At 51.8% G+C, this 16,721-nt stretch overlaps 1 protein-coding gene across 2 annotated transcripts; it reads right to left on the reverse strand.

The window, feature by feature from the left end:
- Positions 1 to 2,788: 2,788 nt before the first annotated feature.
- Positions 2,789 to 6,275, reverse strand: SNRNP35 (small nuclear ribonucleoprotein U11/U12 subunit 35). 2 transcript variants are annotated; one of them, XM_090291809.1, is made up of 3 exons: positions 6,199 to 6,275; positions 5,277 to 5,439; positions 2,789 to 3,684 (listed from the first exon to the last, which is right to left on the reverse strand). In XM_090291809.1, the coding sequence occupies exon 3, from the start codon at positions 3,679 to 3,681 to the stop codon at positions 2,911 to 2,913; it is 771 nt and encodes a 256-aa protein (XP_090147935.1). In that variant the 5' UTR covers positions 3,682 to 3,684; positions 5,277 to 5,439; positions 6,199 to 6,275; the 3' UTR covers positions 2,789 to 2,910. The 2 variants fall into 2 exon arrangements, with proteins under 2 accessions (XP_090147935.1, XP_090147934.1); XM_090291808.1 differs by lacking the exon at positions 5,277 to 5,439.
- Positions 6,276 to 16,721: the final 10,446 nt, after the last annotated feature.

The raw sequence follows: 16,721 nt of genomic DNA on the forward strand, positions 1-16,721 counted from the left end.
CGCTGAGAGTGCCTGAGTGTCCCGTCCAAGGCCCGCGCCTGGGTGTCCGCTGTGAGTGACATGCAGTGCTACTAACCAAACAGAGTTGCTGAGGATGAGGTCGCAACGTTTCTCGTGTGGAGTTTTTTACTGGGCGTCTCTTCTCCTTGTAGCCTTCACTAGGTCAAATACGTGGTCCCCTGCGAAGAAGACAAATGTCCCAAAGCAGGTTGGGAACAGGGTGCTTGAGCCCAGGGGGTGGAGGATGGTGAGCGGGGGAGACTTGCCAGGACCGGGGTGGTAGGCGGGAAGACGGTGTGGGGGACGCACGTCCGGCTCACTCATGGGGCTGTGGTGGCAGGCGGGGAGCCAGACGCCCCGCCTGCACCTGGCAGGTTGGGAGTTGGCCCAAATGCTGCCCTCTCTCTGCACCCACTGCGCAGCCAGGGCCCAGGCTGGGTGCTCGCAGACTGAGAGAGGTGGCAGTCCCTAACAGGGCTGGAGCCCAGGGGCGGTGCTGCTCTTTTACACGCGCGACTCCGGTTTGCTAAGAAAGAAACCGTGGGGTCCGTGTGTAGTCTCCAGACTGTTCCCAGATTGCTGAAAAGAAGGCTCAGACAGGCTAGGGCGCTGACTGCCCGTGAGGACGACGGGTCTGTTCTCAGTCACGGCGGGTGTGCTGAGGAACCGCCCACCTTTCTTCGCCCTCCCAGGGGAACCAGCATGGCCAGTTTCTTGGGTGTCTTTCCTGAAGTCGTTTATATGCATCCGGTTATATAAGGAGAAAACATATTTTCATCCTTCCACATAAATGGCAGCTCACTGTGTACCTGCTGATCTGGCCCTTTTTTCTCAGACTGCCCTGGACACGACTTCCTATCAGTACACAGAGGGGGTCTCAACCAGGGAGAGGTAGTGTCACCCCCTGGGGACATCTGGCAATGCCTGGAGACACTCTGGGCTGTCACAGTGGGGGTGGTGGGGGTGCTGCTGTCATCCAGCAGGGGCTCAGGGTGCAGCTAAATGTCCTACACTGTCAGGACGGACCCTGCAACCAAGAGGTCTCCAGCCCCAAATGTCAGTGGCGCTGAGGCCGAGGAACCTGCCCCACCGCCCCTTCCTGTCGGGAACAGCACGGCACACGGTCACACACGTGCGCCCGTCTGCAGAACACACTGGGAGCAGAGTGGCTGGGGTGGAGGGTCCATGCCTTTGTCATGGGGATGCTACACGAAGGTCCCTGCCCTTGTTTTCCTTTTAAGTATTCAGCATCCAAACAAGACTAAGCCCGGATATCCAGGGCTGGGGTCTGAGTGTGCGTGTTTTTGATCCAGCAGTCCCCAACCTTTTTGGCACCAGGGACCGGTTTTGTGAAGACAATTTTGGGGCGTCAGGGAGTGGAGGGAGCTCAGGTGGTAACGCCAGTGCAGCTTTGCTCACTCAACCGCCGCTCACCTCCCGCTGTGCCGCCCGGGTCCTAGCAGGCCGTGGACGAGCACCCAGGGCCGGTCCGCAACCTGGGGCTCGGGGACCTGTTTCAGTCCATCCACGTCTGGGTACTTGGGGTTGACAAAACACCTCAGCTGAATTGGTGTCCCCGCGGTCCCCCAACACACGCTTCCTTAACGCGAAGCGCTCTGGCTCAGCTGAAGTCCCCGCGACCGCAGCCTGTGACGTACACTTTCGGTGCTGTCCTAGGGAGCGCCCGGTAAATGAAACGAGGCGAAAGCAGGCAGATGCGCCTGCAAGGCTCTTCTGAGACCAGAGATAGTAAAATTCTGCGCCGGAAATTTACAGAGAGATTTTCCTAACGCTGTTAACAGCTGACAGCCACGTTAAGGCCCAGCAGGTTCCTTATGGGACGAGATTCGTGCTCCTAATGCGAATCCTGGTGACGCATGTGTGATTCTTGACATTAAACCAGACATTTATTTCGCATGAAACATCTTGAATTTTAAGAACCTGAACTTTCCAACCAAACATGCTCAGTGTCACTTTTATGAGTGTCATGTGAACAATACGGCCCTCAGTCAAAGCCCTCAGAAGCTAAGGTCAATATACCCAGCTCTTAAAGGCCAGATGATCCAGAGGGAAAGGACCCATCAACCCATCAGCGCCTGACACAGTCTGTCGCTGGTCTGTCTGCATGTTCACCTCACCCTCGCTTTTCCTGAGCGTGCTTTCTGCCAAGGGCTGGAAGACCGCCACAGACCGCAGGCCCTAGCGCTGCCGCTCTGGCGTTCCACATCAAATGCCAGCCTCCCACCCAAAAAAGAAAAAGAAAGAAAGGCAGTCAGCACGCAGCTCAAGCACGGAGTGCCATCTGCTCGCAAGGCGCTGGCTGCGGACCCGAGTCGCTACTCAGACGGGTGCTGGCCCCCAGTCCCCGGACTCTCCCGGGGTGCACTTTCCCAGCCCGCTGTCCTTTCCATTCAGCAACCCCTTGCCCTGTGGACATCAAGACGGAAGAGATGCAGGCTCTTGTGACCACGTGCGGGTTCCCAGAAGCCGCAATTAACACAAAGGATTTTCGGTCATCACTTCTTTTTTGCCAAGCCCTCAAAATGGTCATTTTCCCAGAGATGGGAAAAAACCAAATTCTCAGAGCAAACTCCCCGCTGCCAAATTAGGGACCGGTGGCTCCCTGCATGCACCCTGCTGCCCAGAGGCTGGCGAGTACAAAATTGTTTCTCAGGCTCATCAAATAGCGTGTCCTTAGAACATGACGACAAGGAGAAACTGGTTAACGCTGGTGCGTTCACCTTGACCCTGGGTTTCAGGCTGGAAAGGAAACTTGCCCAGACCCCGGTATCATCAGCCAGTTTTATTCAGCATGGGACAGATCCCTCGTACAAAAGCCATGCAGACCCCCCTGTGCTTGTATTTCTGCGGTCCCTTCTCCTGGGCTCTGTGGGTGGCGGTGTTGAACCTCTACTTACTTCTGTCCCTCTTCTCCCTCCCCTTGGCCCTGTCCTCCCTGAAGTCCCTCTCTCTCTCCCAGTCACTTTCAGGCCACACCCTGGCCGGCTCTCTTTCCTGCCGCCTCTTCTCGCGGCCCCGGTCATGGTCACGATCCCGGTCCCGGTCATGGTCGCGATCCCTGTCCCTCGTCCTTGACTCCCAGCGCCTGTCTCGGGATCGGGACCGCTGCCCCTTGTCCCGTTTTCCCTCTCTGTACTGGTCGTTTTTAATAACGGGCAAGTTAATGGGTTTCCGGAAAGGCCGATCCCGCCCCCCAAATCTCAGCTGCCCAGACTCCTTCTTCCCCCCCAGGCCTCCTCCGAGTCGCCGAGGGAGCCACCCCTTGAGAGTCCTTTCCAGTTCGTAGTCCACAAAGATCTCGTGCTGGTCGATGACCAGGCCGTCGGCGTCCCGGTAGGCTTTCAGCAGGGACCGCTCCTCTTTGTATTCGATGAAGGCGTAGCCCTTGGAAAAGCCCGTGACCAAGTCCCGCACCAGCCGCAGCCGCCGGATGTCGCCGTAGCGGGAAAACACTTCCTTCAGCTTCTCCTCCTTGGTCTGCAAGTTCAGTCTCGCCACAAACAGAGTGAGGAGGGGGTCTCCCGTGACGCCTTTGTTGGGGGCGTACCGCGCCAACATCGCCCGCCAGACCGCGCGGTCGTGGGGCTCTTCATCGGTGCCGTCGATGCTGCCCGCTTTAAGGGGGTCATACTCCTTGGCGATGGGCACCCAGTCGTTCATGTCCTAGGAGAGACCACAGCAGTCGTTTCTGGGGCACCGACTGAGAGCTGCTCCTGCGACCCTCACAACCACCCCAGGAAGCGGACACCGCCATTCACCCTTCTTCTGTGGGGAAGGAGCTGGGTCCCCAGAGGATGAGACCCCCCCCAGCGAGAAGGTGGAGGAGACAGTATCACAGCCAGGCAGTGGAGCCCCGAGATGCTCTTACCCACACCCGCCCCCCCAGGAGGAAGAAGAAGACAGCCATGCCTGAGTTTGATGCATGTGTGTGTCACCCAGCTTAGCCGCCACAGGGCACTTACTAATGACACTGTGACATGGAGGCAGGAATCAAAGTCCAGGCTCTCCTTTTAGAGACTTTACAGTGGTCATAGGAAAACCAGCCTGGGAACTGCTATGGAAATGTCACTTTTCAAAACTCCTCTATAAAGAATTTTAAACTTTTCTATGTAGAACGTGGCATAACCTTCTACAAATTCCTCATGCGGGTTCAACTATGACTAACATGTGGCCGGTCTCCTTTCATCTGCGCTTCCACTCACGTCCCCACGCCCGGAGGGTTCGGGAGCAAATGCTAGACCTCGCCTGGCTCCCGCCTGGCTCCTGCGTCAACACTTCAGTATGCGTCACTCAGAGATAAGGGCTCTCTCAAAGCAGCACCAGGAGGGAGGACCTGCCTGGACTGCGGCCGTTCACATCTGTCAGTGAACTGGCGGCAAAGCTAAAAGGTCAGTCCCCCAGGACAGGCTCTTGGGTTCAAAGGAAATGAGATTTCTTCCCAGTTCCCGAGCTGGTAACAGTCTATGCTGTGGAGCCGGAGGACAGGTTGCAATGGTCATTTCAGTACAGCAAACACACAGCAATTGTCACTCGTTCCAATATGTCATCATTGCTTTGGAAACCAGGCGGGTAAGTTCGGGTCTGACCCGTGATCGCTGATTCCTGCGAGCCTGCTGGAATAATACAGTACTTGCCCACACTTCAGACACAGCTAATGACCTGTACATCTTTAGAGCCAAGGCTGCAAGATGTCACCTAAAATCCAGGGCTCTTTGCTAACAGCATCTTCCCATGGTATTTGTTCCGATCGTACCTACAACTTTCTCCTCTTTCTAAAGTTTTCCCACAGGATCTTTTTGCTTTTGTTCTTCGGTTTGTGGGTTATGTAGGACGAGTGACTGTTTGGGGCAACACTGAAGAATTCTCTCTCCCAGTAAAAAGCCGAACTACAGAATAAAGCCCGGAGTCAACGGGCTCGGCCCTCTGACCCTCATCACCATGTTCCACTGCAAAACCTCTCCTACCCAGCCTGTCCCCCGGGCCTTGCCTGCCGTGCAGTGTCCTCTGCTGGGAGTATTCTCTCCCTCGCCGCCTCCTGCCTCCCCACCAGTGGGAACTCTGCTGGCCTCTCCGCGTTCAGCCTGCAGCCTCCCCACCATGAAGCCAACTGGTCTCCTCTGTCATACTCGTCACTTTTTACTCCCAACGCACAGCAAACGCCCCTCAGCCTAGGGCTGCCTCCCTTCATCCCCAGAGCCTTGGGCCCTTCCTGACACGCTGGGGACTGGACCCACGGCAATCGTAATTCACTGAACTTGTGGTCCGAATCACACGAGGAGCCCGTCACTGAGAGCTGAGGGGCAGGACGCGACACTGTCACCACTTGGTAAAAGGAACGCATGTGTGTCTGTCATCAGTAACAAGCGGCCTGGGAGAAGACACCTCTGGAATCCTCGTCAGTAAAAGGCCGATGAACAGCTGGAAGGAGCAGCAGCCACAGTGAGACCATTTCGGTCTGGTCTGGGCTCCAGGTGCTCTGGCAGGAATATCTCGTGAAAAAGAAAAAAAGAAAAAAAAAGGAAAAAAGAAGCCCCACTATGTGGTTTGAATCTCTGCTCTAATATTCTCTATATCAGTTCCATTCTACTGGCCCTAAAATCCTTAGAATTCTAGATTCTAACCTCCATCACAGGGTTGCAGGAAAGCAAAAAAAGCCCATTCTAACTACAGTGAACTTGTATTGAATCCTTAGGAAGTACAAGGCACTGTGCTAAGCACTTAATTGCCCTCATTTCTCAATAATACCAGGAAATAGAGACTACTATTACTGCCATTTCTGATGTAGAAGGTGAAAATAAAAAGCTGTCTTTTAAGCCAAATCACAAAGCTAAGAAGTCGCCCAGCTGGGGAGTTTTTCGCCTCCAGAGCTTGAGGCTTAACCCTTTCCTTAGATGGCCCGTTGTCATAAACTACAACCCCATGGAGATGGGGGTAGGGAAAAAAACGATTAGGCCTCTGGGAGTTTGAGGCTGAGACCCTTTCCCCATTCTACATGACAGGGTCACCAAGAGCCATCAAATAAAAATGATACTGTGCACGGGCAGAGCTCCAGTTCAGGGCTTAAGGAGTTCTTCCAATTAATATCGGGACACTTGCCAAGGGGAAGCGTGGATCTTGTTTTCTCCCTCATCTGCACACGGTTCCATCAACACCCAATACCCAGAGAGCAGCGTTCACCTTTGTGAGTGTATTTCCTCTGTGGCAGCGTTACGGCGACATTTCCCACAGTGCCCTCTTGGAGTTCTAGATTCTCGGCTTTATTTTATAAATGGGGTCAGGATGGGAGAGTGTTGAATGGTGCCGGGTGGAGGTGGGCGGGCCAGTTGACCCTTAAAGATAACAAGCGTGGAAAGTGAAAAAGAGCATTAGCTTGGGAATCAGAACACCCAGGTTTCAGGCCTCCTCTTGGGTTGGGCAAAACGTAAACCATCTGTAAAATGTAGCTGAAGGCCACTTCATTAGGTTTTTGTGAAGATCAGATAAGTGTCTCTGGAAGTGCTTTATAACTATACATTATTATACACAGAAAAGTTATTATTAAGCAAACAAAGCACACCTCTCCCTACTGCGTCTGTAAAACAAGACGTTCCGAGCTAAAGGCGACAAAATCGAACCAGGGGCAGTGAAACAAGGAACAGACTGACAGCGACCACGGGGGAGGGAGGAAAGAAAGGGAAGGGACTAATCAAGGAACATGTATTTATTAATGACCCATGGACACCGACAACAGGGTGGGGACTGACTGGCGGGGGGCGTTGGGCGGAGGGCGCAAAGGGGAAGAAATTGGGGCAACTGGACTAGAACAACCATAAAATATTTAAAAACAAAAAACAAAAAACCGTAGCTGGTGTCGCTCAGCGGATTGAATGCCTCTGAGAAACAAACAGTCATCGGTTCGATTCCCAGTCGGGGCACGTGCCTGGGTTGCGGGCCAGGTCCCCAGCTGGGGGCGTGCGCGAGGCGACCACACATTTGTGTTTCTCTCCCTCCCTTTCTCCCTCCCTTCCCCTCTCTAAAAATAAATAAAATCTTAAAAAAAAAACACTGAAGACGAAACCCACAGCCCCGCCGAGCATGCGCAGTGGCGCCGCGGACGCTAAGGCGGAAGTCTCCGCGGAAAGGCCTGCGCCCCCCAAACCCTGACGCGCCTCCGGCTTGGCCGCGGCCCCGCCCCTTCTGGGTGGGCATCGCGGGGGCACGCGCCGCTCTCCGACCCAGCTATCGCCCCAGCTCCCCGAAACACAGCACCAGAAGGTCTCCCCGCTTTGCCAGGCTCCAACACGGCGGCCCACGCGCGAGCGCACTCACCGTGCCGGCCGGAATGAGTCCGTCCTTCCCTCCGCGCCTTCCCCGCGGACGCCGCGCCGCCGCCGGCCTGGCCGGGCCTTCCCGTTGGCGGAAGCAGATTCGTCACGGCCCGTGTCCGCCTTGCTCCTGTTTGCGGAAGTGCAGTCCCCCGTGTGCGCTCCGAAGGCGCGTTACTTCCCAGGGAAATAACAGTCCCAATTTTTTTCCACGAAGGCAAGACCTGCCTTGGAAAACTATCGAATGTGCAGTTGGGCGTCTGGGAGCCGCCGGGTCCCCCTGCGCCCTGGGCGCTGGCTCTCGCGCTCCCCGCGGCCGTGGCTTTGGGGTTCTTTAAATTACGGTTTCTGCGCAAAATGCGTGTGCAGACGTTTGGTGCGTTTTCCCCGGGTTCCCCTGGCCCCTGGATTTAATAAGTGCGCTTCGCACAAGCCGGGCAGCCCTTCAGAGCGCGGGGACGGGAGCGCGTGGGGATTTGTCACAGTGCGGTTCCCCGGTCCCGCCGGCGCCTGAGGCCTCGGGACCGACGGACACTTGCATGTTTTTCCCAAGTCCCAGGTGATCCTGGAAGCTACCGAAGGGCCCTTGCCCATACGTGGCGGGACGGGAAGGCCCCGCGTGGTCAGTAACTAGTCGTAGGACTGGGAGGTGGGAGCCTTTTGATGATGTTTCTTTTTTGATCGGTGAAGATACTCGGGTGCGTTGCGGCCTGATTGTGTCCCACCCTTAAATGCGATGGTGGGTGCCTGGTGATGCTCGTCAGCCGCTCATTTTCTGATTAATCCTCGCAGGTGGGTCGTTGCTGCCAACACCTGATCTCACTTCCATTCTAGTGTTATCCTTGGAGGGTGAGTCTCTCTCCCATCACTAAGGATGTGTTGCCGCCACCTAGTCTGCGTGGGGTCCCTATTTTGTAGGCGAGACAGGGGTTCTAAATAGCTATGGCTTGCTTTAAGTACATTTTCTTGAAATATATTAATAAAAATTTGATTGAATTAAAAAATAAGCAATAGCTATAGTTTAAACGTTTATGTTTAAAAATATATGCAGTATATATACGTACACACATACATGTACATACACGCACACACATGTACATTCACACATACATACACAGACATTGCAGTGGAAAGCTGCTCAGCCCTGAAAAGGAAATTCTGGTAACTCCAGCGACATGGATGAACTTAAAGGACATTCTACAGGGTGAAATGAGCCAAACACAAAAGGTCAAATGTTGTATGATATGATTTACACGCGCGATCTAGAACAGTTAAATTCCCGGAGATGGGGGGTAGAATGGCAGTTACCAAGGGCTGTGGGTTTTAGGGGGCAGTTATTTAATGAGTACAGGGGTTCAGTCTAGCACCTAGATCTTGGTGTCTAATGTCATTTTCCAACAAAAGCAGCCGTTGCTCCTTGGAGAGATGACGGGAGCTAAGGCTGCGGCAAGGAGAATACAAACTGAGCTTGGAGCAGCCTGTGGAGCCGGAAGTTAAAGGCCCACAGGGGTGAAGATGTCTGGGGTTCACAGAACGAACGGCAGGCTCCCAATGAGCAAAGCAGAACAGTGTGAGCAACAACCTAGTGTTTGATTATAGCCCAAAATGTAAGACAGACCGGGTGGAAGAGGCAAATCTCCAATGCAGAATTCCAAATAATTTACGTAGCTAGCTCCCCTCTCGTGAAGACGGAGGGTACTCCTCTACCTTACGTGTGGACTCAGCCTAGGACTTCCAGAGAATCCAGTGTGGGAAAGCGGGGAGAGAGGAGGAACTTGAGAGAAACCTGATAAACAGGCCCTGGGCCAGGTGATCAAGGTCATCATCTCCAGTGTAGTCATGGCCATAGTATGTGCCTTCCAGGCGACGTGATGAAAGGGGCCCTTAAGCCCTGTGATCGTTCTCCCCAAACTCATACTCCCAGTCTAATCATGACAAAAACATCAGACAAATGCCAAGGAACGTTCTACAAAACACCTGGCTGGCACTCGTCAAAACTGTCAAGGTCACGAAAAACAAGGAAAGCCAAGAGGGGCCTACACGGTTACTGTCCTACCTGGTAGCCTCTAGCCACTTGAGGCTGCATACATTTCAACTTAATTAAAATTTTAGGCCCTGGCGGGTGGCTCGGTTGAAACATCATCCCGTACATCAAAAAGTGGGTTCAGTCTTCGGTTAGGGCCTAGGTTGTGGGTTCAATCCCAGGTTGGGGTTTGTGTGGGAGGCAACCAGTCGATGTTTCTCTCCCTCCCTCCCTCCCTCTCCCTCTCAAATCAATAAGCATATCCTCAGGTGAGGGTTTAAAAACATTTTTTTTAACTCAGTTGCATCAGCCACATTTCAGGTATTCAGTAGCCACGTGTGGTAGCTAGTGGGGACCCTATTCAACTTCTGTCACTTAGCATAATGCCCTCAATGTTCATCCACATTGTAGCATGTGCCAGAATCTTCTTCCTTGTTAAGGCTGAATAATATTCCACTGCATGGAAAAAGGACACTTTCTTTGCTCATTTATTTGTCAGTGGGTCCCTGATTACTCCCACCCAGGAACATAGTGTGCAAATCAACATCTGTCTGAGTCCCTTACACCACGAAACACTGGTTTCCTCTCCCTCTGCCCCCAGTCCCGGTAACCACCTGTGTGCTTTGTGTTTCTGTGATGTTGACTACTTTGGATATTTTGTATGAGTGGAGTCTTACAGTATTTGTCCTTTTGTGACTGGCTGACTGATTGCACTTAGCAGAATGTCCTCGATGTTCATGCAGGTGGTAGCCTGTGTCAGAGTTTCCTGCCTTTTTAAGGCTGCATGGTATTCCATTGTGTGGCCACGTCACGTTGTCTTTGTCCATTCAGCCGATGGACATTTGGGTCGCTTCCCCCCGTTGGCTGTTGTGAACTGTGCTGCAGTTAACATGGGTGTACGGATATCTTCTCCAGATTCCTCTTTCGATTCTTCTCGTTCTGTACCCAGAAGTTGTTCTATTTTTAACTGATTGAGAAACCCTCAAACTGTTTTCCATAGCAGTTGCCCCATTTTGCCTTCCCACCAGTCATGCACGAGGGTTCCAGTTTCTTCACGTACGTCCTTGCCAACACCTGTATTTTCTGATTTTTTGTGTGTTTTTTAATAGTCATGCTAACGGGTGCGAGGTGACCTCCGCACGTGGGTTTGATTTGCATTTCTCTAGTGAGTGATGTTGAGCCTCTTTTCGTGTGCTTGTTGGCTTCTGGGGGGGCGGTCATCTGAAAGGCACCGCCAAGACTGCCACATCTATAGAACTAAAAGTTAATTATATACAAAATTAAATATATACCAAAGTACTTTATAAACCAAGCAGAAGGTCTGGAGGGCAACACGGCCTACTCTACCAGAGATTTCTCTGAAAGTTTCACACCAGTACAGTCTTAAAGCAGCCACGGAGCATTGGGCTGGGGAGAAGCTCCTTTGGTTTTCTCACCTTTGAGGAGCATATTGTTACTTTCGGGGGAGCACTGGCGGGCGGGGAAGGCAGGATGGAGGACCTGAGTGTCTCCACCACCATGATCTCCTTTAACGTGTCCCCAACACTTTACCGTGAAGAAGCAGTTCACCTGGGGGTTTTTTTGTGTGTGTTTCTTTAACTGGGCTCTTATGCAAACACGAACTCAAAACAGTGCCCTTGGCCTCACCCTTCCTGCCATCAGATTCTTTTCTGAAGACCTTTAACTGCAAGAGATGATGTCACTGCCCCAGGATTGCATGCATTTAACCCAAACTGGGAAGATCTCCAAATCTTTGCTGTTCCCATGCAGGATGTGAGGGTACCAAGACCAGAAAGTCGCCGGGAGAACAGGAAGAAAGCCACCAAGTGCGCAACTCAGGAAATTCCTGCCGCCACAGACACGCAGGAGGGCCCGCAGCTCGCTGGGCGTGACGCACCAAACTAGGACCAGCAGGTACCTGCCCTGGAACTTCCCTGTTGGCGGACTAACGTAGCCCCCCAGCTTTTTTACCGTTCCAGTTTTTAAGCGCGACCCACCCACTTCTTTTTGCTTCCTGGTTCAGTTTTTCCTTTGCCTAACCACGAATAAGCCATGACCCAACTTTGGACTCTCTTGTATAGTCATTGTGGTTTCTACCAAAAAAAGGCACAACTGCCTATTGCTGCATGCCTGTCTTAAGTCTCAGGGGAAGAGTGTTTTTGAAATTTTTGGTTTTTGTATTTTTTATTAATTTATGTTCATTGTATTTTTTCCATTACCATTCATCCCCCTTGGGCCCTTGTCCACCTCCACCCACCCCCTGCCCCCCAAAAGTATTTTTAAAACTTCACGCAGTGACGTATCATCAGGACTTTTATAAAAAGCTTTTTGTAGACATTCTGTGTGAGTTACTGATCCAGCTTTCTGTCTCTTCTTCCCATACGAGGATACGGACCTGGGAAATGCCCTGTATTTCTTATTTTAGCGGTAAAAGTGGCTGATAATAATAGCCGCCATCTGTTGAGCGCTTCCCAGGTGAGCACTTCACGAGTCTCATGATGTCTCTTCTATCCTCGTCCCCATTTTACAGCTGGGAAAACTGCGCTGGGAGCCGGAGCCTAATTTACGTGCCTAATATAACGCAGCTTGCCAGTGGCTGGGCCAGTCAAGACCTGAGCACTTGGGGTCCCGCCCAGAACCCACCCTGTTGATCACTACGCTATCGCTGGTCGCCTTTCACACTTGAGTGTGCTCAGAATTACCTAGAGGGCTTGTTCAAACACAGATTGCTGGGGCCCACCCCCAAAGTTTCTGATTCAGCGGGTCTTGGATTTGCATTTCTGAAAAGTTTCCAGGTGAGCCCTGGGCATTGTGGCTCCGTGGGTTGGAGCGCCGTCCTGTAAACTGAAAGGTCGTTTGTTCGATTCCCAGTGAGGGCACAGGCCTGGGTTGTGGGTTAGGTCCCTGGTTGAGACACTGTGATCCATGTCTCTCTCTCATGTTGATGTTTCTCTCCCTCTCTTCCCCTGTTCTGCTCTGTCTAAAGCCAATAAGCGTGTCCTCAGGTGAGGATTTTTTTTTTTTAAGTTTCCAAGTGATGCCAAAGTGGCTGGTCTGGGGCCACTGTGTTTATCCATTCATCCGTGGATGGGCACTTGGGTGCCTTCCCCCTTTTGACTGTTGAGGATTAATGGAGCGCACGTTAAGAACCTCTACTGTGACGCATAATTGTTTTCATAATTTCCCAAGGAGAAAGGAGGGTCCTGATTACCTGCCAGCGGGGCCGAGGAATTGTAGGAGGGATCCAGAACTTAAGGTCATTAACTCTTACTTTATAATAATGGCCCATATCCATTCATTCTTATGAAGTGCTAGACATCGGAGCAGGCACTTTGTGTGCCTCATCTAATCCTTACACCAGTCTTGGGGACTATTTTTACTCCCCCCACTTTACCGAGAGGAAATAGGGGTGTGCAGAGATTAAGGAACTTGATCCAATTTCTGTACCAGCAAGCAGGGGCTGTGAGGTCCAAGCCAAGACCATCTGCACGCCGTGCTCCTGTTGACCGACACACTGCAGGCTTTGCACACAGTAAATGTTCAGTAAATAAATTAATTGAATGAACAAAAAGAATCTTTTACAGCAAAAGCACAGCTGCTCGATGGAAGACCTCGACATTCTAAGGGGCATGGCCGACTAGGTGTCGCTATGTGGCAGGGGGCACGGAGCACGAAGGACGGAAGGAAGGTGCCTTCGAGGGTGAGTCTGGAGGGAGATTCCGGGCGACACCCGGAGGCCCGCGACGGGGCCGAGCAGAGCCGGTCAAAGGGTGGCCACGGTCCCGAAGGCCGAGAAGGGCGCGGCAGCGCTGCATCCTTTCTGACCGCGCTGCCCTGGGCGCGCTGCTTCCCCTACGGGGCCGGACGTCACTCATGTGTCACAGAGGTAACCCGCCTAAGGCGCGCGTAGGCCGGCGGTTTCGGGGGGTCCCCAGAGCTGCGCCACCGTCGCCAGTGTAACTTCTGATCATCTCCATGACCCCCCGAAAGAACCCTGTTCTATGAACAGTCACTCACCGCCCGTCCTCCCCCAGCTCCAGGCAACAACTAACCTACGTTTTTTTTTTAAGGTTTTATTTATTCACTTCTTAGAGAGGGGCAGGGAGGGAGAAGAGAGAGAGAGGAACATCCATGTGTGGGAGAGACATCAGTCAATCGCATGCCTCCCGCACACCCCGACCCGGGGGCAGGCGCGCAGCGCAGCACGTGCCCTGACCGGGGTCCCCCAGCCCTCGGCCCACGGAGCCGCGCCTCGAGGCTAACCTACTTCCTGTCCCCGCGGAATAGATTTGCTGTTCTACACATTTCACGTGCATGGAATCGTACAAATGGCCGCCTTTCCTGGCTGGCTTTTTTCACCCACGACATGTAGCGCGTGTCAATGCTTCATTCCTAACCGCCCCCCGCCCCCAGCACTTTATCAAGGTATTCATTGCCCTACGGGAAATGCACACATACCGTGTACAGTCTTTACCTGTGTGTGTGCCCGTGTGACCGCCGCTGAAGTCACCACATGGCACGTGTTCGGCACTCCCGAGAGCTCCCTTAACACTTGAGTCGAGTATACATAGTATAAAGTGTATCACCAAAGCTTTTCAGGGGCACAGTTCGGTGGTGTTAAGTACACACACTGTGCCCCTGACCTCCAGAATTTCTTCTCGCAAATCTCGAATTCTATATTCATTACGCAACCGTTTCCTGCCCGCCCACCATTCTAGTTCCTGTTTCTAAGTTTGTACCTCGTCTCAGTGAAATCACTCCGTTTACCTTTCCGTCAGTGTTCTATTTCAGTTAGCATAATGTTCGCCAGGTTCGTTCACTATAGCCTGAGTCATGATTTCCATCCTTGACAAGGCCCATCACTATTACGTTATGCAGTACATACATATGGCGCCTTGTTTATCTGTTCCTCCGTGGGTGGACGTTGGGGTCACATCCTCCTTTTGGCCAGCGGGCATTAACGCTGCCATGAACACCCTGCGCCAGTATCTCCCGGAGACCCTGCTCTCCATTCTTTTGGACATACCCTCACGGGGGATTGCTGGGTCACACGATAATTCCATTTTTAATTTTTCAAAGAACCACCACACTGTTTCCCATAGTGGCTACATTTTACGTTCCTGCCAGCATTGCCACGAGGTCCAGCTTCTCCATATCCTTGCCAACACATGTTATTGTTGTTTTTAAAAATAGTGACCACTCTAATGGGTGGTTTCAAGTTGCACTTCCCTGCGGATTAGTGACACTGAGCCTCTTTTCCTGTGCTTACTGGCCACTTGTGTATCTTCTTTGAAGGAATGTCTATTTAAGTTCTTTGCCGTTATTTTTTATTTTTTAACAATAGATTATTAAAATATAATTCACATGCCATGTAGTTCACCCACTTGAAGTGTAAAATTCAAAGGTTTTTTGGCAGGGGGGAGGGTGGGTGGAGGTGGAAGAGGGTATAGGGGAATAAATGGTAATGGAAAAATACAATAACAATAAACTTAAAACCAGGTTTTTTGTATACTTACAGAGTTACCACCATAATCGATTTTAGAACATTTTTATCACCCCCCAAATAAACCCCATACCCTCTGGCTATCACACCCCAGACCCCTCATGCCTATACCTTCCAGCCTTAGGCAACCACCCATCTGCCTCCTGTCTGTGCATTTGCCTGTTCTGGACATTTCATAGACTCGGAATCGCACGCTATGAGGTCCCTGTGACAGGCTGCTTTGACTCAGCATAACTTCCCAGCGAGAGTTGTGACGCACGTGAAATACCATTCACGAGGGAGGCGCACGGGAGATGGTGCCGAAGGCGTTTATGGGGCGGGTCCTGCAGGCACCCTTTGCCCAGCGCACACCCAAATCCCGGACTCCCGGGAGGGAAGCCGGGGTCCACCGTGAACTCTGGTGTCTGTGCAGACAGCTAAGGCACTCCTATCAGTTGGGGTGCTGGGAACCGTCCCCATACCAGGTTCCCAGAATCTTGCCAAGGGCCAGCCCTGCAGGTTCGATTTTCAAGTGACAGCATTCTCGGGCCTGCGATGTTAACTGTTTTCTGCATAGATTTTGATAGGCATTCTACTGATTCTGTAGATCCGTTGGAGATGTCATATGGGGAATGTGGCCATCTGAATGTTAAGTGTTACAGTCACCAACCGGGACGTCTTTCCGTTTATTTAGGTCTTTCATTCCTCTCAGTGATGTTTTGCAGTTTCCGGTGTACAGGTCTTGGACTTCTTTTTTTTAATTTATTCCCTCAGTATTTTATTCTTTTCAATGCCATTTTAGGTGGATTATTCTTCATTTCGTTTTCAGATGATTTCTTGCAAGCTTTAGAAATGCAATTAAGTTTTGTACATTGATCTTGTGTTCTGCCACCTTGAGATTTATTATTCTAATAGTTTGTGTGTGGGGGGGGGGTTCTTCTGCCTGTTAATATGGCGGAATACATAGCCTGATTCTTTTGCACTAGCCTTGTACCCCTGGAATAAGCCCCTCTTGGTCATGGTATATAACGCTTTTTATGTTGCGCCACGTTCTGTTTGCTGATAGTATGCTGCTAAGGGTTTTGCATTGATTTGTCCGTCGTTTGGGTCTGTTAATGCGCTGTCGGAGCTCCTTATGTATTCTAGATATGAGCCCCCTGTCGATATGATTTGCAAATACTTCCTCTCATTCTGTAGGCTGCCTTTTCACTCTGTTAATTGTGTTCTTTGATGACCAAGTTTTCAATGTTGGTGTGATCCAGTTTTTCTTCCTCTGGTTGCCTGTGCTGTTGAAAAAATTATCGCCAAGTCCAAGGGCATAAAGCTTTCCCGCTCTGTTTTCTTCCAAGAGTCCTCTTGGTTTAGATTTTTGATCCATTTTTCATCCATGTTTGTGTATGGTGTAAGGTATAGATCCCGCTTCATTCTTTTGCACGTGGGTGTCCAGTTTTCCCAGCACGACTTGTTGAAAAGACTGTCTCTTCTGCAGTGAGTGGCCTTGGCCCCCTCCTTGAAAACCACTTGACCTCGTGGAAAACCATGTGACGTTTTATTTCTGAGCTCTCTAGTCCATCCCGTCACGGCTTTTATGGCTGAATAATACTCCACTGTGTGGCCACACCGGTTGTCTTGACGGCAAACCTAGTGTTTTGCCTCGGCGTGTAATCACCGGGTGTTGTAACCTCAGACTTCCAGATCACTGAGCCCTGCCCGGGAGCCTCCCCTTGGTCGCCAGAAGGCCGCACCCTCTGAAAACAGTGTCCGTGCGGCTTATTTGCTTTGCGCTTTGTTTGCTTTGCCCTCGTCCGCTCTGCGTCGTGATTCTAGAACTTCGTGCGGCGGAAATCGGCGCTCGGCCGCGCAGAAGGCCAGCCGGCGTTCCGGGGACAGA

This window comes from Furipterus horrens, unplaced genomic scaffold (assembly GCF_987537825.1).
Source record: "Furipterus horrens unplaced genomic scaffold, mFurHor1.1.pri manual_scaffold_11, whole genome shotgun sequence".
Lineage (NCBI taxonomy): Eukaryota > Metazoa > Chordata > Mammalia > Chiroptera > Furipteridae > Furipterus > Furipterus horrens.